This window comes from Zootoca vivipara, chromosome 7 (genome assembly GCF_965207765.1).
Source record: "Zootoca vivipara chromosome 7, rZooViv2.hap1.1, whole genome shotgun sequence".
In the NCBI taxonomy this organism is placed as follows: domain Eukaryota; kingdom Metazoa; phylum Chordata; class Lepidosauria; order Squamata; family Lacertidae; genus Zootoca; species Zootoca vivipara.
In genome coordinates, this window is record NC_142590.1 from 57,889,440 (window position 1) to 57,915,218 (window position 25,779).

The following is a 25,779-nucleotide window of genomic DNA, read 5'->3' on the forward strand; positions in this document are numbered from 1 at the left end:
CGCTTGGACTACTGCAAATGCGCTCTACGTGGGGCTACCTTTGAAGGCAACTTGGAAACTGCAATTAATCCAGCGCCAAGTCGGTGTGGCCATCCATCAGCAGGTAGAGCTGAGTGTCATCAGCATATTGGTGACAACCCAGCTCAAAGCTCCGGACAACCTGGGCAAGGGGGCGCATAAAGATGTTAAAAGCACCAGGGAGAGCATTGCACACTGCGGCACTCCACACACCAAGGAATGGTGCAACGACACCTCCCTCCCTAGCGCCACCCTCTGTCCCCAACCTGAGATAAAAGAGCACGGCCATTGTCGGGCTGTGCCCTGTATCCCCACGTTGGCGAGGCAGTGGTCCAGAAGATCATGATCGACCATATCAAAAGCTGCTGACAAATCTAAGAGAATCAGCAGTCCCGACCTGCCTCAATCCAGTTGTCTACAGAGATCATCCGTTTGGGTGACCAAAGCCATCTCGGTCCTGAAACCAGGATAGAAAGCGGACTGAAATGGATCTAAAGCCACTGTTTCCTTCAGAAACCTGCCAAGCTGTTCAGCAACCGCTCTCTCAATTACCTTACCCAGATATGGAAGATTCGAAACTGGGAGGTAATTGGATAGATCTAAAGGATCTAATGAAGTTTTCTTTAAGAGCGGACGCACCACTGTTTCCTTCAGCTCCCTTGGGAATGTCCCTGTGGCAAGGGACAAATTGATAATTTTAACCAGGGGGATCCACGCGACATTTGGGCATGCCCTAATCAGCCAAGATGGGCACGGATCAGGGAGGCAAGTGGTGGGCCTGCCAGCTCAGAGGAATCTATCCACATCAGCAAGGAGTATCCGATCAAAATGGTCCAACACTGGAACGGAAGACAGTCAAGGGGCCTCCAGTTCTATTACTGTATCTAAATAGGCAGGGAGGTCACAGCGGAGCAACACGACTTCCTCTGCAAAAAAGCTTGCAAATGCCTCACAGCTATGAGTTGAATTTGTGCTTAAATTTGGTTGTCCCTAAGGATGTTATCGACCTAATTATTCTAAAAAGTTGTGCCGGGCGAGAGCTAGCGGATGCAATGGAAGCTGAGAAGTAAGATTTCTTAGCAGCTTTCATAGTCATCTCATAGGCTTTTATAAGCGTCCTATAAGATGTTCTTGAAGCAATGGCTTCTTAAGGCAATGTCTTGCACGAACTGGAGCTTTCTCATGCATCCTAGGGCAAACTACATCATATGATTAATGCTTAAAAAAGTGCATCACACAGAGCTACAATTCCCAGAGGTTCCTGTGAAGTGGGATTGATTATTAAACCACTCCAGGAATTGAGAGTTCTGTGAGAGGAATAGGAGTCTCTGAACAACTCTCAGCACCCTTAACAAACTACAGTTGCCAGGATTTTTTAGGGGAAGCTATGACTGCTTAAAGTGTAATCACAGTGCTTTAAATACATGGTATGAATATGGTCATACTTTAAAGTATTTGAAGTGCAGGGTGAAAACAACCATTTCTGTCATCATAGTGTGTAGCTCCACTTTCAAGCATTGATCTCTGCTTTTGAAGGGTCACTTCATAGGGATACTTGAACAGGACCCAGCTGCTTATAGGAATTGAGCCATACCTATCAAGTAAGCCTAGAACATTATGGCTGCCTGTAATGAAGATTTCTGATAACTACTCCTGACATGTTTCTGTAACTTAAAAAAATAAAACTGCACCAACCATGCAATACTTGATTTCTGCCCATTCAAACTCTAGGACACAGAGTGACCAGTAATATGGGAAACCTCAGGCTAAGGAGCTGAACACACCTTGTTTACATGGTTGAAGGCTAGAAAGGGGTGTGTGAGTATGTGTAGAAACTAGTTTACTGTACAAAGGTAATATTTACATTCATTGCTCCACCCACTTTTGCCTCAAGCCCTGCCAATCACTGGCATGTAGCCCCTATTAAGATTGCTCAGAAAAGAATGTGTCCCTCAGGCTGCAAAAAGCTTCCTCTGCTACCGTGTTTCCCCCTTTTTAAGGCGTAGTCATAAAATAAGCCATAGCAGCATTTCTAAGCATTTGAGAAATATAAACCGTACCCCGAAAATAAGCCATAGTGATAGGCGCTGTGCGGAAGAGATCACTGAGCTCCCCGAGTCAGCAGCAGCAACGCCGGCCGCAGCAGTGTTTGCTGAGTCCTTTCTTGCTTTTGGGACTTGGTTACTGTGCTGGCTTGGGATGGTGTGTGTGCAATTGCTGTTGCTGCTTCGTGTTTTTCAGCTGGATTCTCTGGGTTCTAAGCACTTTCCCCCGTTTGTTTGTGAAGCAGCACTCGGCTGCAGCCCCTGCCTCTCCCGACGGCTGCATGAATGCGAGGCTGGAGTTGATCGCTATCTCCTTTTCCATTTCTTTTGTCTTTGAGCACCCGGCCCCGCCCCCTCTCCCCTTCGTGGAATGAAGAACAGAGTTTTAGCAGCATTTCCTCATTATAAAAAAAAGGTCAGGAACTTTTACTTTAACCTCAAAAATGGGATATTTCCTCTCTCTAAAAACAACTCTGACCTGAACACCAATAAAACGGGGGTAGATCACCTCCAGTTTATAAATCCGCAAGTAGATCGCAGTCTCTTGGAAGTTGGGCTCTATACTTTGGCTGATTGCAAGCCTTTGCATCTTTAAAAAACAAAAACCATGCGCTTCTCAGTCTTAATTTTCCTTTAATTCATCCCCCTATACCCTCCTCCAACCATTGTCTCCTTCCATTCCTTACCCCCCTCCCTCTCTCCCCACTTCCCTCACTCCTGTGCGATCTCATTTAGTCATATACTTGCTTTTTCTGTTGTGTTGTCTATTTTATATTTAATATTATTACCCTTTATGATGTTATTTTTCCCCTTGCGATAATTATTTATTTTTTATCTTTAACTAACTTTCCTTTCCATATTTTTCCATATATAACTCAACACTTTCCCATTCCTTCTTAACTCTTTGGATAGAGTGCCCCCCCCCATTATTGTTGTTAATTTTACAATTCCTGGATTTTTTATGGAACCGAACAGCTCGGGTGCTTCAGAATGTGCCTTCTGTTGCTACAGGGCTATGGGGCTTCACTATTTGACCCCCCACCCCAGGTTGGGATTTTTAAAGTAGTTCTGTGGGTCCCAGGGCACAGAATCACCCCGATCCTTTCCTTTGTCTAAACAGACCTCTTCCCCCCTGACTTTGGAAGGCTGTGCTTCAAGGGTGATACCAGGGGTTTTTTAAGACCTGCGCCTCTTAAGGATTGTTACGGTCCATAACTTCCATTGCTTTCTACAGGGTTGGGGGTTTAAAGCACTGCCACCCCCACCCCACCCTGCAGGCGCTCGGAACTGGCAGCGCCAACAACGCGCCCAGCAATGTGCAGAAGAGAGCACCGAGCATCCTGAGCCAGTGGGTCCCAGTTGTACCAGCACTTTTTTTTTAAAAAAAAGACACCCCCTGAAAATAAGCCACTGTGTGTTTTTTTGAGGGAAAAAAGTTATAAGACGGTGTCTTAAAAAAGGGGAAACACGGTAGCTCTATACTGCTCAACAGGATCCTGTGCTGGGCTGTGGACTACTGCTCTGTCCCATTTAGTAGTTCTTATTTTACTTTGAGTAGCATTAGTGTTATCTGAGGGTTGGCTTTCCCAGCATCTGACTCTGCCACAAGAAAGGCTGTCAGGGATTTCTTTCTAAGTCTTCTTCAGGCAGAGAAACATCTGCTTCTGACTTAATTCTTTTCCCCTTTCAGCTCCAAGACGCCTTCACAGCTCATAACTGGATGCACTGAAGTCTCTGGGTTTGGCATGGAAAAAGTCAAATAAAACATGTCATGTACACTTTAGGCAGGCAAGAGAAGAGCAGTAGGACAGCTTGCCACACACAGCCTCTGTGGGCTTGTTGTTCTTGCCTCGTGCCTTGTCTCTCTGGGAATGAAGCTATGAAGCTGCCAGGCTGGCTCTGATGTGGTGCACTGGATTATGAAGAAAACCTGCTGGTGGCTGTGGCAGGACGCAAGGAAATGCTGAGATCATCAGCCTTATATTTTTAGAGAACAGTGAAAAGTCATTACTAACAGCTCTGCCAGAAGAATTCAGTCTTCTGTCCTTTTCTACAGCTGCAAAAAATATTGGGGGCTGGGGAATGACAGAGCACTTCCATTTCTGAGCTGAGTTACTCCCTCTATGACCATGTTCCACTCCACTATCAGAAATAGGGCTTCCCTCCATGAAAGCAAAGATTCTCAGGTTGCTGAATTCATACTACTATTACTACTACGGTAGTTACACTACACCAACAGCTAGAATATCTTTTGTTGGCAGTCCTATTCATGACTCTGAAGTTCACACCTCTTTCTTATTCCTAGATAGGAACAAGAATAGGATTGTGCTGGAGCAGTGTTGTAACATACCTATTCCAAGCACCAAGGCAGTCCAGCATTGCAGTCTATCAGCTAAAATTACCCCTGTCTGTCTGGTTATTTATGCCTTTTCAATTTCTGTAATATCTGAGCAGGGCCAGAGTAAGGAGCCAAAAAAGAAGTTAGGTAACATGCAATATAGTTAGACAATTCAGAGCACAAGAGAAAGGAAATTCTGCCCCTGACATTGTTCCAAAACTACCACTTTGCTGAACACTGGATGGCATTTAAAATCCAAACATATATGAACCACAGGGCCTTCTCACTCTGCATAGAAATGGGAGAAGATAATTAGATATATTCTGCTGCAAATACTCTATTGTGTTACCCAAACTCTAGTTAAACTGTTAACTGCAACCTTTAGTCCAAAATATATTCTGCAAAGAAAGAACTTTTGGAAAAGTGTCCCACTCTTTATAGTGCTCTTTTTATCTCTGTCATAACACTGGGTAAAGAGAACTAAAAGAGGCTAGGATACATATCTGATGTAAAAATGCAATGCAACATGACACTCATTAAGTCTTGCCCTCTGGAATAGCTGCCATTCAGAAAAAGGGCATGCATCTGCACAAAATCATGGGGAAATGCCTTGGTAAATGCCTTTTCCTCTTTTTCAACCTATGAGTTAACTTTCCCTGGCATAACCTGTACCTAATAACGTATTTGAACACAACAAATCTTATTTTGGGGGGCTGTAATATGAAATATCATTCAGACAGAAGGCTGTAAGATTACTGCTGACTGTGAAAATTAGCCCATGTACTACTGTTCTATGAGAAACAGGCCAAAGAAACATAACACCGAGTGGCTTTGTCATAAGGACTATGTCACTTCAAAGATTCAGATAAATTAGGTGTATTGAATCCTTGACCTGAATCTCCCCTCAGATTAATCTCCTGTCCATTCCTAACTCCTGAGGGAACATGTTTTCCTGTATACTTGCCCTTCATCTTGTTTCCCTCCTTTCGACAGCTACTCTCTTGCTCGACCAAATAGAAGATGAAATAGGTTGGAGAAAGGTGGAGGTTGCAATTGAGGTGGAGGTTGGAAAGGCAGGGAGTGTGTCTGATACCTAAGGACCTGTGTAACCTCATGACAGTGGTGAGAATGATGGTTCTGTGGTGCTTTTAACCCCTCCTCTGTGGAACGAGGTCAGAATTTTGGAAAGTACAGATCCCATCTGGTAGACTCTGGAATTCTATCCTCATCCATCTATCAAAGTGAACCCCTTTAAGACTCAGCAGCCAGTTCACCACAAAGTCCCAGTTGTGCTATACAGGGCTGGTGGCATGAAGAAAAATGCAATTCTCTACCAGGGGCCATGAGCAGCCAATTCATTTCCCTTTCCTGTCTTCAGTAACATGAGGTTAACTCTATCGTATGATTTCACGGGTGGTTGCGCAAGGTCTTAAACTGGATATAAGAGAATGATTGCCTCCAGTGCTTTTCTTTCACATATTTTCTGCTCCTTTCTTCCCTTTAGCATTAGCATAGATGAGGCCTAACTGTATGCAGCTATCCAATGAACTTTGTAGGGTTTGCACCCTAGATACTGCCTTCCTAGCAAGTAAAATGGGACTGGTTATATGCAGAGGGATGGAATGTTCAGACTTTAGAGAAAGCCATCACTACCAAGAGTGAAGTCAAAATGAGAAGCCAGCATGGGTCTCCAGGATCTGATCCTCTCTGTGTCAGTCAAAGTGTGTCCATACAGGAATAAAATACAAGAAATTCCTACAAAAGGTAGGTACCATTATGCAGAATTTGTGCAACTTTATTTGGTGTGCTATGTTCCACCTACGGTGACCTTACTATTTCCTTTTTCTGTCATTTGGATTAAAATAGATATGCACATTTTGGAACAGTTGCCCAGTGGCTTGAAGACATATTGAAAATGATGCCTCTCAGACCCTGCAATCTGATTTCCTGGCTACTCACAATAGCTAGCTCGGAGGAGGGGTGAGGGAATCTCTACCAACATACCAGGTAGGCTAAAAACAGTGTGCCTGGGAATAAAAACCTGACATCTGGAAAATGTAGAGTAACATGGCTAATGTCCCTCTAGGTCAGGGTCAGGCTGCTGAAGCTGAGTAATGCATTTAAACTGTCAAGTTGTCAAAACCTCTGCTGCATATTCTTACTTATTACTGTCACCTAGGGTCACCCCATGTGGAGTTCCTCCTTGACAACACTGAGACCTCCAGGCCCTCCTGGTGCAGGTCAGGTGAAAAGCTTAGGCAAGGATCCCTAGCTCAGTTTCTGAGACATTAAAGGCAACATGAAAAAGTAATTAATAGAAGAATGAGAAAGTCACACGGGGGCTTGGTGTGTCTTACTACAATGAGAATTCCCTACTCTTTACTGCCTGAAACTCTGTCCTCAGAATTTTTCAGAATCAAGACTCTTTATAGAAGTCTCTCTAAACGTACAGCAAAATTCTAAGACTCACTAAACTTGACATTACATAGGAACTGAGGTGCTACAGAAGATAAATCAGCAGATAACTTCAATAGGAGATAGAAAAGTCAGATACAACTGATATGTTTTTTGCTCTCTGTTACTTGTCTTCCTGGTGCCCCTAAGCAGGAAACTGGCCCATAGCATCAACTGTAGCCAGGAGGCTAACAGTTCAGTTTTGCTACCATAACTAGGACTGAATGATGCTCTTCCTCCATGGCTTCCTCTTAGCCCAAGGGTCGGCAAGGTTTATCTTGCCTGGGTCGGATCGGTCCCGCGGAGATCCCTCCATGGGATGGATTACACGCACACCCGCGATTTCCAGTGTCTGTGCAGACATGATTTCCAGTGCTGTGGAAGCGAGTCCCCTTGCCGCGCCGGTTTAGTGCAGCACACAAGCGGGCAGCTCGGTTCGGGGGTGGCTCATGGGCCAGTCAAACGACCTCCGCAGGCTGCTTCTGGCCCATGGACCTTAGGTTGGTGACCCCTGTCTTAGCCAGTTGTGTTATCCTTTGCTACTCTTGTAGCTACTGCCACTTTGCTCCAGACTTGCCCACTTTAAAATCTTACTCTTATGGCAGAGGTTCCGCCCTCCTTGCTTGGTTGATACAAAAACTGTATGATAACAATTGCAAAGTTATTTACTAGAAACTACTTCTCAAAAATTAGATACAGCTTCTCATAGTGTCAAAATCAACATCGTGACATAATATTAAAATGTAACAACATCTATCAAACCACCTTCTCTCTTCACTTTTACCTGCGCAGGAGAAGCTTGGGATGATTCTTGTTCTCCAGGTTCTTCTCAATCAGATCAGAGAGCAACTGCTTCAGGACGTCAGTGGCATATTCTAGCTTTCCCTGAAGTCCTGTCATGATGAGGGAAGCCACATTGCCACGGTCACGCATGGAGAAACTTCGCTGCGTCTCCAGGGTACGAATGAATGTCAGCAGAAAGACCTTGTTATTGATCAGGTGGGCAAATAGCTTCAAGGCCTTTTCAACATTCTGCTGTCCATTCCCTTGCACCTGTAAAATGGGAAGTGTATCTTCAGGGATCAGTTTAAAGAGTTATGCCTCCTATTTCCAGCCTGGCTTCAACTTTCCAAAAGCTCAGAGTGTGGCCCTACAAAGTACATCAATCAATCTAATTTTATTGTTCTAGCCAAAGGACATGTAGCAACAGTACCAATACAGACCATACATCAATAATATGAGCCACCATCCATGAAAGGTTACCAGATACACCAACGAACTCAAATTCAGCTTTATTTCAAATTAATTAAACTTCCAAATCAGCACAACAATTTTATCTAACTCCTTTTTCCTCCTTTTTTGGGGTGGTGGTGAAGCCAATGCATAGAGGGCCACCCTGTGTGTTACAAATATATTATTGTCACTCAGAAGAACCGATCTATTTCTGCTTGCTTGTGTGAGCAAAGGTTTCAGAAAGTGATCTCTTGTCTCTCTATATATGGGGCAAGCTAGCAGATAAAGAGTGATGTCTCCCACCGAAGGTTGACCACAAAGTTGGTTCGCGTATGGGACCTTATTGCTAAGAAGTACATTATATTGTCTGTGCACTGAGGTTAAAAGCCCACTAAGTGGCACGTGAATTGTGCATCGGTTGCACAAAAGTGACACTCCCACTGGCAAATTAATTACTAATTTAGGCAACTGCTTTATTGTGAAATGGCAGTAAAACAAACAACAAAAAAGCATTCAGGCTTTCCCACTAGTCCTGTTTGTAAGTAATTCATTATGAGTCAAAATGATAAAGCACTGAGCATAATTCTCCAAAGTTTTCAGTGACTTATGTGTTCAAGTTGCTCACGTTATGTAACTAAGCAGCTGTGTAATTGGCAGCACATTCATCACTACTATAGCTTTTTGGGGAAATGGTAAATAAAAGAAGTAGCAAGCATCAATATTTGCTTGCTATTTTGTGATGTAAATAGAGAAAGCAAGGCACGACTGATTACTTAAACACCCATAATATCAAATCATATAGGTAGGTTGAAAGAGGTCCTGCCATTCATGTCATACAACCTTCCCATATGTAGACCAATGTTTTAGAGCAATAAATAATTAAAAAGTGTATGAGTGGGTTAAACCTTAGTTAGGCTTAATTTTCAATCAATCAAATTTAGCTTTGTTCATGACCTTTTCATACTAGTCTATAACTGCTCTCTTACTAGGGACAAGGAGATTTGCATACAAGCTGTTTAGGCTTAGTAGTAAAATAAGAAGTGTTGTGTTAAGTCCACCAAGAACACTCCCTTGGCAAGCCTGTCAAAATGCATGAGATTTGTACTACAGCACATTTTCACCATTGGGCTTGGTCAATTTTCTTTTTATTGTAAAAGCACACTTGAAAAATAAAACCTAGTGTATATTTCTTTCACTTAACTTAGGTCTGATCCTCCAAGCCCAGGTCTTCAAAATACTACCACTTGAGCTACGAACAGTAGCTACCAGGCTTGTTTTAATAAGAGCCCCAGAGAAGGACTTTATATATTGATCAATAAGTTAAACAGCTATCGGCAGTGTACTGCAGAAGTACAGTAGGACAACAAAGCTGTTAATCTACCCTATATGCAGACCTTGAATTTTCTCTGCCATCATGTGTAACCTTTTTGCAAACTGCAGGTAGGAAGAGGCAGGCTGCAGAGTTCCTTACATTCTACAGCAGAATCTTGACTGACAAGGCAAAGGGGACATGGAAATGTTTGTACAGGACCCAGCAGCCGCAAAAATGAAATGCAAACAGCTTCACAGGACTATTGAGGCATGGGCATTTCCATGTTATTACTCTCACAAAGGCAGCATATGCGACTAATGGACAGAAATGCAACTGATGGCACTGCTTCTTTTTTTATTTTTCCATGGTCAAATGCCAGCAGCAGCATTTTCATACTGAATAATGGGTTCCATCTGCTCCTGCACTTGCTTTATCTATATAAAAAGTAACTCAAAATTGGGGTAGCTGGCAACACAGTTTTTCAGCGGACAAAGCCGAAGGTATGTGACCAAGGTCTTGTGTCCAAGGGCTCTGCCAAGCAGAGGAAGAGATGTTGAAAATTTGAGAAGTTGTTTGGTTTTGTTCTTTGCAAAACAGGAGAGTTCTTTTCCTTGGGACACAAGCAGACTGTAATTTTTTCCTGACACCCTCATTCTCTGGTTTTCTTTCAACAAGCAGAGAATTAAAGAAACAGCTTTAAACAGCTGCTGGTTATGGAGCTTTAGCAACTCGGGGTGCAGGGAATAGTAGGCTTGCAGCCACACAGAAGAAATCAAGAAGAAAGCAAACTGCATGTAAACTACATAAAACACAAGCCTTTTGTTACAGTGAACTTGAGTGTTCAATGTGCTTAGCTTAGCACTTCTAATAAGATTCAGCGTGGGAGGCAGAAAGGTGCTTTCACAGCTGTGTAGGTTTCAATCTAGCTTCCTAGTGGGAACCTGGGAAGCAACAATGCTTGTTACCTGATGAAACAGAAACAGGGAGAATGTGCTGCTATTCCATTACCTCTAGTTCACGCAGGACAGGATGGTCCTCTATGCCAGGGAAGAGGACCCTCATGGCATATGTGCGATAGTCAAGGTACGGGATCCCTGAGCGGTCCAGGTCGCTGGTTAACTCATTGATGTCTGTCTGCAGCTCTGCAAAAGCTATTAGAGAAAGGGAGGGAGAAAGACAAGACAATCAGAAGTGAGTACTGGAAATGCAGGATGCAGTACAAGCAACCAAGGACTGCAAATGAGCCAGCTCAGGGAAGCTCGTTTACTCTAGACCTCTCTGTGTCACTCAGACATGCCCTCAAGCTGGGAGCCACTTCCCCAGCATGAGAGAGAAAGAGAAGCACAATGCAAAGAACAGATGCTGAGAACAAAACAGACTTGCTAATTTGTATGCTGTTCACACCTTGTATGTAAGCACTGAAAATGCCTTGGAAGGCACTAGATAAAAATAAAGATCCTATTTTTAAATCACTGTACTGTGCAGCTTCTCTTTCACAGTCACTCACTCTATCCACACCTCATCCTAAATGGTGTTTTTTTTGCTGGGGCTAGCACATGGATTCCGCCCCCATGCTATGCAGCTTAAATGGCATTAGCCAGTGCCCAGGAAGAAAACAATGCTTTCAAGTGGGGGGAGGCGAACTGCAGGTGTAAAGGATTGCAACAGGCTTCATGCAATGGGCTTTTGATGTGCATAGGGAAAGAGTACAAAAACTCTAAATGCTGGCGGCAGTGCAACATGTTTTATGGCAGTGTGCTTGTACAATATATCCAGTCCTTCCTCCCTCCTCTTCAAGGAGGAAGGACTGCAGAAACATTCTGCGCACATGGCAGCATCACCTGTCCTGCCTCCAACATGTTAAGTGTTGGCATAACAGCACTGTGCGAATGAGGATGCTCTCCTAAGACACACACACTGGAGAGGCTTGTTCTGGTGAATGTAAACTGGCCCTAAGATGCAAACATAATTGCATACTTGTTTGTAGAAAATACCAGTGCTGATTAGGGGGTGTTTCTTTGCCCTTGTTAAAATCTGCTATGGTAAAAGACAGCAGACTTCCCTGCTGAACAAGTTAATGTTATTTGCATTTCTTCACAAATGAGAACTTTGCTGGTGCTTAGGGTGGTCATGGGTCCTACTCTATAAGGGATAGTTCTATATTTGAAGCTGTAAAAGATGAAGATCTATAAGGAGAATGAGCAAGGACCTTGAAGTTCCTCACCAGGGAGTCCCTCCCTGGGTCACAGTCTTTACTATGGTGAGTTATATCTTATTTCTATATAAATTATAGCAATTTCCCCCTAAATCTGCATCTAAATATATAAATTAGCACTCTTGTTCTCTTTTTTAGCAATGCAAAATTGATCACCCTACTAGTGTTTCCCTGTCATGTGACAAAGGGATAGCATAACTTTCAGAACTGCAGGTTTTTTTGCTGGGGGTGGGTGAGAGAATCCTACCTTGTGAAAATTGCATATTAACCTTTGCTGAATAATTTCTTGAGCATTCAGTTCCAATTTGCAGTGAGAGAAGAATATACAATAGGAAAACACTACAATATACCCTGCAGGTGGAATTTTGTTAGCAAGGGGTTTAAGGGAACAAGCAATTGTTGCAGAATAACCATACCAGGTAGTCTAACACAGGCATCCCCAAACTGCAGCCCTCCAGATGTTTTGGCCTATAACTCCCATGATCCCTAGCTAACAGGACCAGTGGTCGGGGAAGATGGGAATTGTAGTCCAAAACATCTGGAAGGCCGAAGTTTGGGGATGCCTGGTCTAACATATTAATATTTTAGCTTTATTAAATAATTATTGAGATAAAATATTTTTTTAAAAATAATAATAGATAAGGGCCTGATGCTTGTCAGTGTGTTTGTGCTCACTTGCCACAACACTGGAAGGTAGGAGTAACACTGTTTCCCAGTGATCAACTGGATAAAATATGGTACTGCCTGCATTCTGTTTGTTTTATCACCAAAAGTAAAGACTAACTCCACCACCACCGCCCTGCCCCATAAAAGTTGCACATTCAGGATGGGACCTAACTAAAACCCTGAGAGGTCTAGATACCCAGAACATGCCCACCCACACTTGGCTATTGTCTTCCACTGTAGACTTTTGGTCAGTGCGGAGTGGCTCAAGACAGCTTGCTCTTGCTTGATGAGATAAGCTTACATTCAAATTAGTCTCTATAACACTGCTTGGGAGACCATACTGGGGTCGTCTTGCTTGTGGAAACCTGAATGAGAAGCTAGATGACACGGTAAAATATGAAGATGTGGGGTGATTGCATTAATGAGTTTTCAAATCTCCAAGATCTCAGAAATGTTTTAGAGGACCTTTAGGTCCTGTTGTGCAATCCTAACAATTTCCCTCAGACACATGCCCCATTGAGTTCAATGGGACTTATTCCCAGGTAAGTTGGTATAGGATTTCAACCCTATCGACTTATCTGGGGAAAAGTTTTATTTAATTTACTGGTGCTTCCCTTTATAGGACTGACATTTATATGGCAACTCTGTAAAAATTGTTCTATTGCTCACCTATGACTACTGCTGAGAAGAGTTAGTTTTTGATCTGCAACAGCACTGTCTGAAAATAAATGTCTTGATTCTTAATTAGACTTCAGTCTAACAAGAGTGTTCTGCTTCTTTGTCCTTTTTGCTTTGAAATGTGTTTCATTTAAAAAAGAAAACACCCCAAACCAACAAACTGCACATCTCAGTCACCTTTGAGTGCTACATTCTCAGAGTTATATGTACCCTGCTGAGGACGCACAATAAGTGTCTTCATGCAAATGCCTAAGGAAGAACAATAATCTGCTGCTCACCTGAAAGGAGTCATAATGAACACTTGGAATGGCTCAAACTTTTTTTAAAAGTCTCTACAGTAAATGTTTGAAAAAAGTTTGATTTTTATTTTTTTACTAAGCACCTTCCATCAATGTCTTGCCTGCTTTGCCCAAGACAGGGGGCAGAAGAACAGGGAGGTGATGGCACTCACGAGCTTGCCTTTGAACTGTTCACAACCATGGCTCAGAAATGAACTCCTGGGCTCTCAAAAGCTCACTTCAAAGGATAAATGGACTTTTAGTACCCCCCCCCCAATTTTCAAATCCTTTTCTGGCTCAGACCAATAACCAGATCATAGAAGGCCCTCTGCCCTGTCCGCAAAGCAACCTCCCTAACTTTCCAAATGTAATCTCAGTGTCCCTTAAAAGGGCTACAAATCCCAAGACTATGGAAGCCCTGGTGCATCGTGGAGCCTACCATAGAATCAAAGAATCATAATTTTTTAGAGTTGGAAGAGACCCTGGGATCATCTAGTCCAACCTCCTGCAATGCAAGAATATGCAGCTGTCCCATACAGGGATTGAACCTGCAACTTTGGCATTATCAGCACCACACTCTAATTTGAGATATCCTAACTGTATTGGTTTGAGAAGAGGACCCATCCCCCTTGCCATTCAGAACATTACAACATGGAATGTGTTCATCTCTATTTCCCAATGAAAAATATTTAAACAGTATTTAAAAAGCAGTCAAGAGTGAGAAAGTCCTACTCTTCTTCTTCTTCTTCTTCAAAAAAAATCCCTTTCAATGTTTGCTTTGGGGTGAAACAGGAATACTAGATAGGAAATGATTTTTTATTTTTTTATTGTGCAAAATACAGGCAAGAAACTCCACATCTACTTCCAGACTTAGGCCTCCCCCTCCCCCCCACTGGGTGGTCTGCGCTCCTATTCAGTGTTCTAAAGTGTAAAAATGTGTGAATTCACTCACTAACTCTGTCAGTCACCAAGGGCAGCAAATTATTTTTCTGTCTGGTTCTAACTCACTCCATGTAACACTTGGATCATTGCAAGGTTTCAGGCTTTCCTAACATCCACATAAAATGCCTTCAGGAAAGGGTCAGCAGACAGCAAGGCCTAATGACCTGGCACCAACAAACTCTATACATGTTGCTTAAATAGGATCAAGGGCTAATCCTGTTCTCCACACATTTGTCAGGCAAAGGGTGTCTCTGCATCCAATACTCTCCTTACTGCACTCCCTTGCATACAGACATCACGGGAGAGCTCTGAGCCTCTCCGGCTGCAAATGGGGGCATTTTATGAGTGGGTGTGTTTGAGAGAGATTGACCAAATGTTTATTTGACAGCTGTACATGAGCTTAGGCCCTGTTAAATTCACACCAGATCAAAGGCAAGAGGGTAAGCAGGAGGCAGTTACCACGGAAACAAGGCTTGGTACTGTTCAGCACTGGAGATGTATTCAGTCAACAGGGAAAAGTTATGTTAGGCAAAACAGATGTGCTAAGAAATATGTGTGTATTTATGAAAACGGCAATGTTATGTGTGAAATGGTTCATCCTAGTGTCTGCAGGTTTCTTCCATCCTGATTCGATGAATGTTTACTTGGAAATAAGCCCCACAGTGTTCAGTGGACTTTGTTCCAAGTAAGTGTGCAGAGAAGGGATGCGGGTGGCGCTGTGGTCTAAACCACTGAGCCTAGGGCTTGCCAATCAGAAGGTCGGCAGTTTGAATCCCCGCGACGGGGTGAGCTCCTAATACTCGATCCCAGCTCCTGCCCACCTAACAATTCGAAAGCACGTCAAGTGCAAGTAGATAAATAGGTACTGCTCTGGCGGGAAGGTAAATGGCGTTTCTGTGCGCTGCTCTGGTTCGCCAGAAGTGGCTTAGTCATGCTGGCCACATGACCCAGTAACTGTCTTTGGACAAACACCGGCTCCCTCAGCCTATAGAGCGAGATGAGCGCTGCAACCTGAGTTGTCCGCAACTGGACCTAACAGTCAGGAGTACCTTTATCTTTAAGTGCGCGGAGAATGCAGACCTAATGCGTGATTATGGCAGTCTATCATCTTCTATAACAGGCATCCCCAAACTTCGGCCCTCAAGATGTTTTGGATTACAATTCCCATCTTCCCCGACCACTGGTCCTGTTAGCTAGGGATCTGCATGCATATACATGGCAGGTACTACCTGCCCCACTTAATGGGCCACTGGAACCATCGAATGCCTGCTGTAATACGTTTTCTACGCACTTCAAGGACAAAACTGTTTGCCTTCATACTCATCTTGATGCAGCTGCTAATATTGTGTCCAGTAAGCCATACTGTGTGTGGTTTCATCCGATTCTATGAGATCAATTCCTGTGATTGAGACCTGAGGATATGGATAAGATGCTTCTGGTTGTCCATCCCACTGCTTGCTCTTTTGACCCTTGCCCATCCTGGGTTGTTCATACAAGTTTCTGGGGTGCTGACTGGCAGTTCAGCTGCAGGCACTTATGGAGGAAGCAAATTGTCTGGACCCAATTCTAGTCTGGGTTCAGGCCTGGGTTTGGGGAGTACAACCCTACTGCTACTATTGGATCTCAGTAGCTTTTGATACCATCAACCCATGGTATCTTCATGGACCATCTCTGGGGGTAGGGAGCCGGAGGCACCATTTACAGTGGTTCTACTCCTATCTGCATGGCTACCACCAGAGACTAGCATTGATGGACTACATATTGTGCACTGCTTTTCCCCAAAGCTATTTAACATCTATATGAAGTCATTGGGAGGTATCATCAGGATATATGGGTCACTATGAAACTCAGCTCTACTTTTCTATTAAATATGAGTCAGGAGAAGCCATGCATAAGCTGAACTAGCACCTGGATGTATTGGTGGAATGGATGAGAAAGAGTAGACTGATGGAACCTGCTAAGAAGGAACATTGTGGGTAAGTTGTTCCCAGGTCTGAGGATTGGGGAGTTTCTAGATGGGGCTGCACTCCCTCTGAAAGAACAGATACACAGTTTAGGGGTTCTCTTGGAACCACATTTGTCCATGGACTCCCAGGTGACCTCTGTGGCAAAGAATGCCCATCCCCAGCCATGGCTGGTACATCAACTGAGCCATTTTCTGGACTTCAGTAATTTGGCCCCATGACATGTTAATAATGCAAGTTTTAAGACTGTACATACAAAGCCCTAAATCATTCTGGACCAGGTTACCTGGGAAATTGTTTTCCCCTTCATTGCTCAGTAGGGACAATTAAAATTAGCAAATGCAACCCAGTTAGTTTTGCCATAGGTTGGTGATTATCAGCTTGTGGTAACATGTCTCAGGTCTTGATTCCTATGTTCCACCTGGTTTTCTGTCCAGCCAAGACAGGCTCAGGAGAGCTGCTGCTGGCCAGGCAAGTTGACACCATCAGTTTGAGACCATGAAACAGATGCCTTAGTCATTTGTTAATGGACACCACATACTGTATATCAATAACCTAAGGAGAAGGGATCTAGATCAAGAATACACAGCTTCCCACAGTCTTCTGGAACTGATCTCCATGATGCACTTTCCTTCATTCACAAATTATGCCACTGTCAGTGCAACAAGGGAAACTCCTTTTCACTGATAAGGAACTTCTCTGGATCCCTTTGATGCCTCTGTCAAATTGTGCTAGGCAGTGCTGCAAATATACTTTTTGTGAAAGACACATGCACAAGCCCTTGCTTAAGTAGACCCTTTCTCACGTGTCATTAGACATTATAAGATTAGTGGAGGTGGTACTACTGACCTTCTTTGCATTCAAGTGCCACCCGAGACTCTAGGTTGTCCATCTGCATCTGTAGCCTCTTGAGGGTTAGGTCGTTTTCACGAGATTTGCGCTTGTAGGCAATGAGGACAATAATGACGATGATGAGAAGAAGGCTGCCTCCTGCTGCAATGCTGACAATAGCTGGCAAGGTGAGGAGGCTGTCTGAGATCACATTCACTGAGCCAGGGGAGAAGATGATGCCACCTACATGCACCTAGTCAAGCAAAAGACATTGGACATAGTCATCAAACTTTATTGCAGTGCTTTCAAGGAGAGTGATCTAGGGAGAAGATACCTACTTAGGAAGGAGGCCATGCCAACTGTTGTGCAAAGCACCAAACAGCTTCAACAGTCTGCTTCAGAGGAAGACCTCAGGGCTGACCCTTGCCTGTCCCACCACCTCCACTCCTGGCAGAGAAGCAGTGCCTGCATTGGTGCCGATTTCAGGAGAGAGCTTGCCAAAATCACATAGGAACTTGTGGACCATGCAACATCTTACTCAAAATCAGTGGTGATGCCAGCACAACTTATCTGCTGGTGGTTCAGGCAGTAGCAGCAGTGGCAGGACAGTACCTCCCATTTTGCCTCGAGCATCAAAACAGGGTGGGCCACCCCCAGAAAGACCCTGAGAATTTCTAATACAGGCTCTAAATGTGTCTCTCTGCTGATCTGCAAAGGAACTGATCTACGGAAAGAAACTTCTATTTTTGCGCCAGTGGTCATCTTCACATGATTTTTCTTTAGAAATGTGTGTCATCAAGGACTAGTACCAGACAGAGATCCCCTGCCCATGTCAGATCTGCTCTGGGAATAATTCCCAAAGACCCACTATGCCTTCAGAGGGCACACAGTCTTCTGCCAAATCACAGACACCCCTTGCATGGTCTATCTACAGAGAGAAAGGGCACAGCCTACTTGAAAGACAGAAAAGGCTTCAAGTTGTGATAAATGCGTCATCCCGGCACTATCTCTGGCTTTGTTCTGATTATCTGATGGCTCCGTTTGACTTTCATTTCACAACCTTTCAGCTTCCTTTTGTAAACCATGGACATTAGAGACAGAATGACAATTTCATTGACAAAGAAGTTTAAAGAGGGAGTAGGAAAGAAGAGAGGAAAAACAAAAGAGATGGAATGGCAGGGCCTGTGGTAAACCATGGGATTGTGGCAGAATAAACAGATAGACAGTTAAGGATGGACTAAGTTTTGCAGAACATGCCATGGCCTCTGAAAAGTGCAGATACTAATGGGAAAGGGCTATGTTACAGTGGTATTTCAACAGGGAGCTGTTATGACTTGGCACCAGAGAGTGTAAGACACAAAGCAGATAAGGTTTTACTAGATCCCAACAAAATAAACTTGGAAGATCTTTAGGCAGGTTTGATTAAAGGACCAACTTCTTTGGGGGAATTGAAATGTAAGCATACCAGCTTCACTGGTTTGTCCTCCAAATACAATAAGTAAGAGTCCCAAGAGACGCTTGCCTTATTCAATAAACACACCCTTTCCCTGCATTTCAGTTCAATCCTTTTCAGTGGGTAAACATGAGAAAATGATCTGGAACCAAAGCATCATGCAAGCACTGCCAAAACTCTTCAGAGGTTGCCTGTTTGATCGTTAACTATATTATATTATACACCAGTGGCAGTATTTTGAATGGGGCATTATCATACAACTGTAATTTCCCTTGTGCTCCCTGGCTCATTCATTTTAGGTGAAAAGATTAGCTTAAAAATGAGGTAACACACTAGCACTTTGCTACCATATCTATTAAAGTTGAGACTAGCAGGAAGAAAAACATCTACTTCTAATTCTATCACCCTGTTTCAAGAAACCAGTTATTAAAACAAGTGTGTAAAAATTCTCATAGAATTATGCATCTCTTCTTCATTTGAGTGGAGCAAAATTACAAACAACAATTAGTTTGTGTCCACACTATTGTCCTTGTACCATTTTTAAAATGGTTATTTGTCTGCCATCATTGTGCCTTATTTGTTATGGGATGTACCGTATCTGGCACAGACGTGCCCTTAGAGCATAGAGCTGAATAAATGGTTTTCATCAATAAACCTGACAGACAAGCTAATCCTGTCTTCAGCTATAGCTTATGCTAGCATGAGCTGAGACGAGAGGTCTGCTTCCCACTGTGTTGGGAGCCCAACACACCCACTTACATATTTTGCTTTCTGCAAATGCTCTTGCTGCAATAAAGCTAGCTAGGCTCAAAAGTGTGGTGGCACTTTTTATTTTTCAACAGCTATGGGGTTTCAATCTTATCAGGTAGAAGGTCAGAGCTAAATCTGATTTATCCATTGCTACTATATATTACCATGCAAAATCCACACTCATCCAGTGTGTGCTTGTGTAATGTGTGTGTGGCTAAAAAAAGGTTCTACAAATACAGAATCTCCTGTCTACATAGGAAGAACCCTATTGGATCAATCAACATCTAGTCCAGCATCCTATTCCTACAATGGCCAACCAGAGGCCTATAATGGCAGGACCGGAGTGCAACAGTACTCTTCCCACTGGTCATTCCCAATATGCAGCATCACACTGTCCCCCGCAGTGCAATAGAACACAGCTATCATGGTGAGTAGTCATTGATATTCCTATCCACCACAGTCTATTCCCTGCAGCAATAACTTCTACATGGTGTTCTATATTTACATGTATAAGTTAAACTGTTTCATTGCAGTGTGTTATCAAATTCATTCATTTATTTAGAAAAATATCCATGTCATCCTTCAGTAAAATTCATGGGAGCATTCAAAGATATGCATTTGGATTTCCTGTATCTCTGAAAAATTTGGGACATTCACATCAAAGAAAGGATTGCGCCCCTCCATGTCAAAAACCAGAACAGTAGCTGGAGCAGAAAGGGATACTACTTCTAAATCATCACTAAGAGGGGAAAATCAAAATCAGAAGATGGGTAGACAAAAGTACCCTTCTTGGACCTCACCATAACTTTGTGTTGCCCGGTCAGATTTGGCGGCTCACACAGCAGCTGGGTCTCAGAGACGGTGACAGCACAAGGAGTCTCTCCAATCAGAACAGTGTAATTCAGCTTTGCTCCACCAGTGGCAGGGGGACACAGATTTTTACCCTGTGGGAAACAAGTGAGAGAAGGTTCTATGAAGATCCCAGTAAATGCCTTAGCTTCTTCTTGATCAGCTTTTCAGCACAAAATCAACGATTACGACATATTGTGTGCTGTGTACTTTTAAGGATATGCTGTAACAAATTCCTTGTATAATTATTTTCCAATAGCTATTACTGATAATGGTATATGTTTCTATGATCAACTGCACAGTTTAATGAGAGCTAACTCCTAGTATGGAAAGGTACATGATGAAAGTGTGTGTCTGTTGCATTTATGCTTGAACCTTCCTCCACCTCCCAAAATTCAGGATGGCATCCAACAGCATCCTTGTGCAAACTAAATAGTTCTTCTGCTTGCTGAAGTCTTTAATCTAATGGAGGCCAACATCAAAGTGTTTTTGGGTGGTGCAAGGGGAATCATCAAATTAGTGGAGACCTCTGTTGGACTTTACAATTTTAGATGCACAATTAGAAAATCCAATGTGTGCACCTAAAAATGTAAAGTGTTAAGTGGTCCTAATGCAATAAATACATAAGGAGAATGGTCAAATGAGGGCAATATTTGAAATGTGGTGTTCCAATGAGCTTGGGTTTGTGCTCTTATCAGGGTTGTGTTCATCATCTTACCTTCAAGATTATGGGTGAACCTGGCTTCTGATCCAGCACCCCAGTGGCACTCAGAAGTTCAAAGGTAGGGTTTGGGTAGTAGATAAACTTGGTGTCATTGTAAATCAGCAAGGACTGAACATTGTTAAAGATGAATCCAAACTCATCAGGTCGCTCAACAGCATCCAAACCAGGTCGGTACTCCAGAGTGAGAGAGGGAGCCAGGCAAGTTAGGGTGGTTGAGTTCACAACTTTGCATACCTGGAAGCAGATAACCAAGGATTTTATGCTTTGAATAAAACTTTTCTGTCTTTGGGAAGTGCCCAAATATTTCATGTATCTCTAGTGATGTCACCGGAGTTGGACACAAACAAAACATGAGATCTTGTTCCAATCCATGTGCTACTTGCACCAACTGTCTACAGACAAGACTCAATTTGGTGTGTGTGTCTGACTCTGTACATGAAAGAGGAGCATTTTCTCTTCTGCATTTGTTCGCTAGGAGATTTTTTAAAATGTCATTGCAAGTCACAGATAACTAATAGAGATATATGACACTGGGAGATTTGGCATAGCTGTAGTGTGCTGGAAATAATGGGATATGCTACCTAAGTACAGAAATAAATACAGAGACACATGAAGACATTTTCCTACTGTATTTGCAGACTACAAGAAACAGCTCACAAGCTCTCTTCTATCACACTAATCTGACTATAGATTTCACTGTTACAAGCATGTGTAGCCACAGGCATTGAGTAGAAAAGTGGTTTCCACAACACATATCTGGTTCACTTCTCTCTCTTCCCTATTTTACTATGCAGAAAGATTTAACGATATAGTACTACCATATATCAATTTAGTTCTCATTGCACAAAGTTATAATCCGCTGCCCCAACGGTTTCGAAATTAAAATTTGTGTAATGAAGTCAACTTGCTGCAGTGAAGGTTTATAAAAGTGTGGGACTTTTTCCTATTCCACATGCTCATTAATCCTCAAGAAAGAAAAACAAACAAGGAAAACAAAAATAAACCAAAATTCTTTAAATTATTGGTATTTATGGGAAAACGCCAGATTCCAAAACTCATCGCCCCCCTCCCTAATACCAAGGAACTTTGATAAGTGTACTGAGCATACAATAAAAGCTGCACCAAACTAACTATTTGTTAATCCAAAACTGGGTATCTGTTCAGGTTCAGGTTCATTTTAACAGATGGATACAGAAGAATACCAGAAAGAAACATGAATAACTTTTGAGACGTTGAATAAAACCTGTTTGGAATATTATTTATTCATCACCTGCTCACATTATAATATCATAGCAGTGTATAGAAAACTAAAAATAAGTATAAAACTTGCAGCAAAAGTAATAGAGTTAAAATAACAAACAACAGTAGAAGATGAGCAGTGGAAAATCATTAAGAATTTCATTCAGTATAGGCTTGGGTAAATAAAAAAGTACTGTACTGAGTATTCATGTAAAAGAAAAGAGTAGAATCAAAAAGAGGAAAGGTGGAAGCCAAATCCTGGCTGTTGGCAGGCATTCTTAAAGCAGGAGCCCTGCCACATGTACCAACTGGGCAGAAGGAGGCTAGGCAGCCTGGAGCTGGTGCAGCAATCCAACCCTTATCAGGCCCACTGCCATTGGGCCAGCTTGAGATCCAGTGGACCCTGGGGCAGGTCAGCCCAGCCTCTGACTGCCTCATTTCAGGTCTTTTCACTGGATGCTGCTAGCTGGACCACGTTTGTGTCAACAGAGTGTGGGTGGAGGCCACCAGGGGTGGACTGATGGGCACCTTTGCCCAATACCCCCTTCTAACCTGGTGAAAAGGAGGTTTGCTGGAGCAGCCCTATTACAATAGTAATGAATTGCACATTAAAGGGGCCACAACACAGAAAGACCTGCTGCTGGTGGATGTAAGGCAAATTATATTTCTTAGGTTCTCTAACATGGCATGCAGCAAATGTATCACAAGCTCAGATCTGCATGTTATATTCTTCCTTTGTCCAGTAGCAGAACGTAAGTTCTGAACCAGACTTCTATCCCCTGCTCCATATACACACACTACTTCCATGCTGTGCTATTGTCTGCCACATATGCCTTTCAGCTAAACTTGTAATTAATGTCTGATTCTGGTGACAAATCTAAGCAATTTCCCCTGGCCAGCTGTATAGAACAATCAGTGGGTCACAAGGGATTTGAGGTAAAACGAAGGTTATGTCCCACTGGTAAGAAGTTGGCAGCCCAGTTCCCTTCTTCCCCTGGGAGAAGAGTTCATTAGGAAACAGAACATGGGTACTACTCCTAGAGTCTATAAGCAACTGGAAGGTGCTTATACCTTTCTAAGCATGATTCAAGGTAAGCTTACATCTTTGTATTTTTTTTTTAAAAAAAACAACTAATGGTGCTTTAAACTCAGACCTGTAGAATCATCTAATCCAATAGAAGGAAAGGTAGTTGGGCCAAGGAACATGCCCATTCTACTTTCCTGTTCAGCTTCTCAGAAGTATCCCTACTGAGCACTTTTTCTGACCCTTGATAACATCCCTAATGAGAACAAATGAGAAGGAAGAAGAAAGCTCTGCCAGCAGACATCAGACCGTTTCAGAGTATTGCTCTATAGCTACCATTTAGAATTGTACGAATCTCAGCAGCAACACTGCGCTTACTTAAGTGCACTTAAATTTCATTTATATTAATAGATTTGAGAGCAAATAACTGTAAGCACAACTGCAGTCATCAGTTTTACCATTTCAAGTTTTGACATTTGTGGGGAACTGCCTCAGCAGTGCGTTTTAAAAGGTAAGTAATCAAAAGCTACATTTTCACAGATTTATGTGGTTTTCCTTCCTGAAAAATGGCAGGCATCATAAAAGCACACAGCTCATCAACACAGTATCCCACCAATACGTATCTACATGCCCTTCATCAATGTGACATCTTGCTTAGACTTCCTCATGACCTCAATAGTCAATATCCAATCCTGTATGAGGATCTTTTTATCGGCTGTGAACTCTTGAGTACTGTCAGTAACATGCACACAGACAAAGTCATGTTGCCATGTAGTAAAATTCAGCTGTTTTTATTGAAGAACAGCTCCTGAAAGTCACTTAAAGGCATCAGTAAATTTGCTTTCTTTATGGTGTTCTAAGCTCCTTGCAAAACAACAATATTCAAAACCATAAAACATCCCACAGCACCACAATTCATTGAGGTATAAGGTATGTGCATTTGACATATCATTAATGAATTTCTGGTGCTGGGCAATGCTGGAACAGTTGTACACAGTCTTTGCAACTCTGCAACTAGAATCAAAGATTAGTCTTGAGGTGGAAATTTCTGAGGGACCCAAACAAGTATTTAATTGTGACAAATGAATGGCTGTGCATCTAAACCAAAGTGTGTTCACTGTTCCAAGTTTCACACCAACTTGTACCAGTGCTCAATAACAAATCTGAACAGTCATAAATCACAAGGATTGAAAGGGAACAAAATCTTAAAGCCAGATTAAAAATAATTAACATGGTTGAGGTCAGACTGAGGCCGGACTATCGCAATCTAGGTAGGGTTGCAGGGAGCAATGGTTTGGGTTTATCAGTACTCAAGGCAACACTGATAGTCCTACTTTAGTACTCAGAGAAACAAAAAAGCACAAAGAGAAAGGTGAATCTAGATGAAAACATAACGAACCACATCTCTTGTGATCTTTTGTTGTAATTTTGTATTTTTATGTTGTGATCTTTGGATGAAGGGGGGTATACAAATTTTATAAATAAATATGGTACAAATGCATTAGTGACATGGCCTATAGATACTGGCACAGAACAGAAGCAGGCCAGGGAAAAACTCATTATCAACTGAAGAAAAGGAAGAATATATATTTAAAAGTTCCCTGATATGGAAACATGTCACCTGAACATAAATACTTAGGAAGGTTCCTTATATTAACTCCAGCCATTGATCCACCTGCTTCAGAATTGTCTATGGCAGGATGGGAGGAGGGGGGTAGCCTGTGGCTCTTCAGATGTTGTTGGGACTTCAACTCCCATCAGCCCCAGCCAGCAGGCAGGGCTGATGGGCACTGTAATCCAACATCCAAAGGGCACCATGTTGACTACCATAAGTTCACAGTTATTGGCTCTTCTGGCTCGAGTTTTTCCCAGCCCCTCCTGGAGATGTCAGGGATTGAAACGGAACTGTGTGTATGCCAAGCATGTCTGCTGCTGAGTGAGCTCTGCCCCTTTCTTCTGTGAATTCTGATTACCCTGGCAGCTGTTGCAATATCTGAATTACAGAGTCAAGGGAGATCACAATTTACATTCTATACCCAAAGATAAAATGGATTACAACCCTATTTATTGGCTTTAACTATTCATGGTGGTTTATAAAGTGAGGGACAAATGGCTTGAAAGGCTATATAGAGCTAATAAAAAAAATAAAGGGAAAGGAAAGAAAAGAATGTCATATTTACTTAAGGTTTCAAGTTCCTAAAGATCCGTAGTCAGTAAGGTACAGGAGGCAAAGTGCTCCTCTACTCCACTACAAACATGTATATCTGGGTATTCTGCACAAGCACAGAATCTCAATGTGGCAATGAAGACTAACCAAGAGTACCATCTAGGAAGCATGAAGGCCATTTGGGTTGGAATGCTGTACTTACAACAGCATTGTGCATAAACCAATTTCTTGCACTCCTTCCTTCTCTGTGGGTCTTCTTCCTTCAGTTGTGTTGTGTAAGTACCATGCACAGCTGCATATGTAATTTCATAATTTTCTCATAAGATGCAGAGAAACATCTGGACCAGCAGCTGCAGAAACCTTTACTGCATTTTGTCTTGGCTCATAGGTGTACAATTTTTGGCAATAGAACAGCAACACAAACCATGTTTAAAAATTAAACCTGCTTTTAACAAAAGCACCTCAAGAGTACCTTGTTAAGGGGGGGAAACTGAGCTAGGGTGGCAACTTCTTTGGATGCTATGAAAGGGAAGGAGCTCACAAGAACTTGCAATGGTACAATTATTATCATTTTAGAGGTATGACTGAAAGCAGACTTC

The 25,779-nt window shown here is 42.6% G+C and overlaps 1 protein-coding gene across 2 annotated transcripts in view; it reads right to left on the minus strand.

Moving 5' to 3' along the window:
* PLXNA2 (plexin A2) overlaps window positions 1–25,779 on the minus strand; it is a 399,133-nt gene that overhangs the window by 43,365 nt on the left and 329,989 nt on the right. For both annotated transcript variants that reach the window (XM_060277140.2, XM_035123148.3), the window contains exons 18-22: window positions 20,745–20,984; window positions 19,978–20,121; window positions 16,993–17,227; window positions 10,409–10,551; window positions 7,640–7,908 (exon numbers count right to left, since the gene is read on the minus strand). In XM_060277140.2, coding sequence (XP_060133123.1) covers window positions 7,640–7,908; window positions 10,409–10,551; window positions 16,993–17,227; window positions 19,978–20,121; window positions 20,745–20,984 — 1,031 coding nt within the window. The remainder of the gene's footprint in view (window positions 1–7,639; window positions 7,909–10,408; window positions 10,552–16,992; window positions 17,228–19,977; window positions 20,122–20,744; window positions 20,985–25,779) is intronic.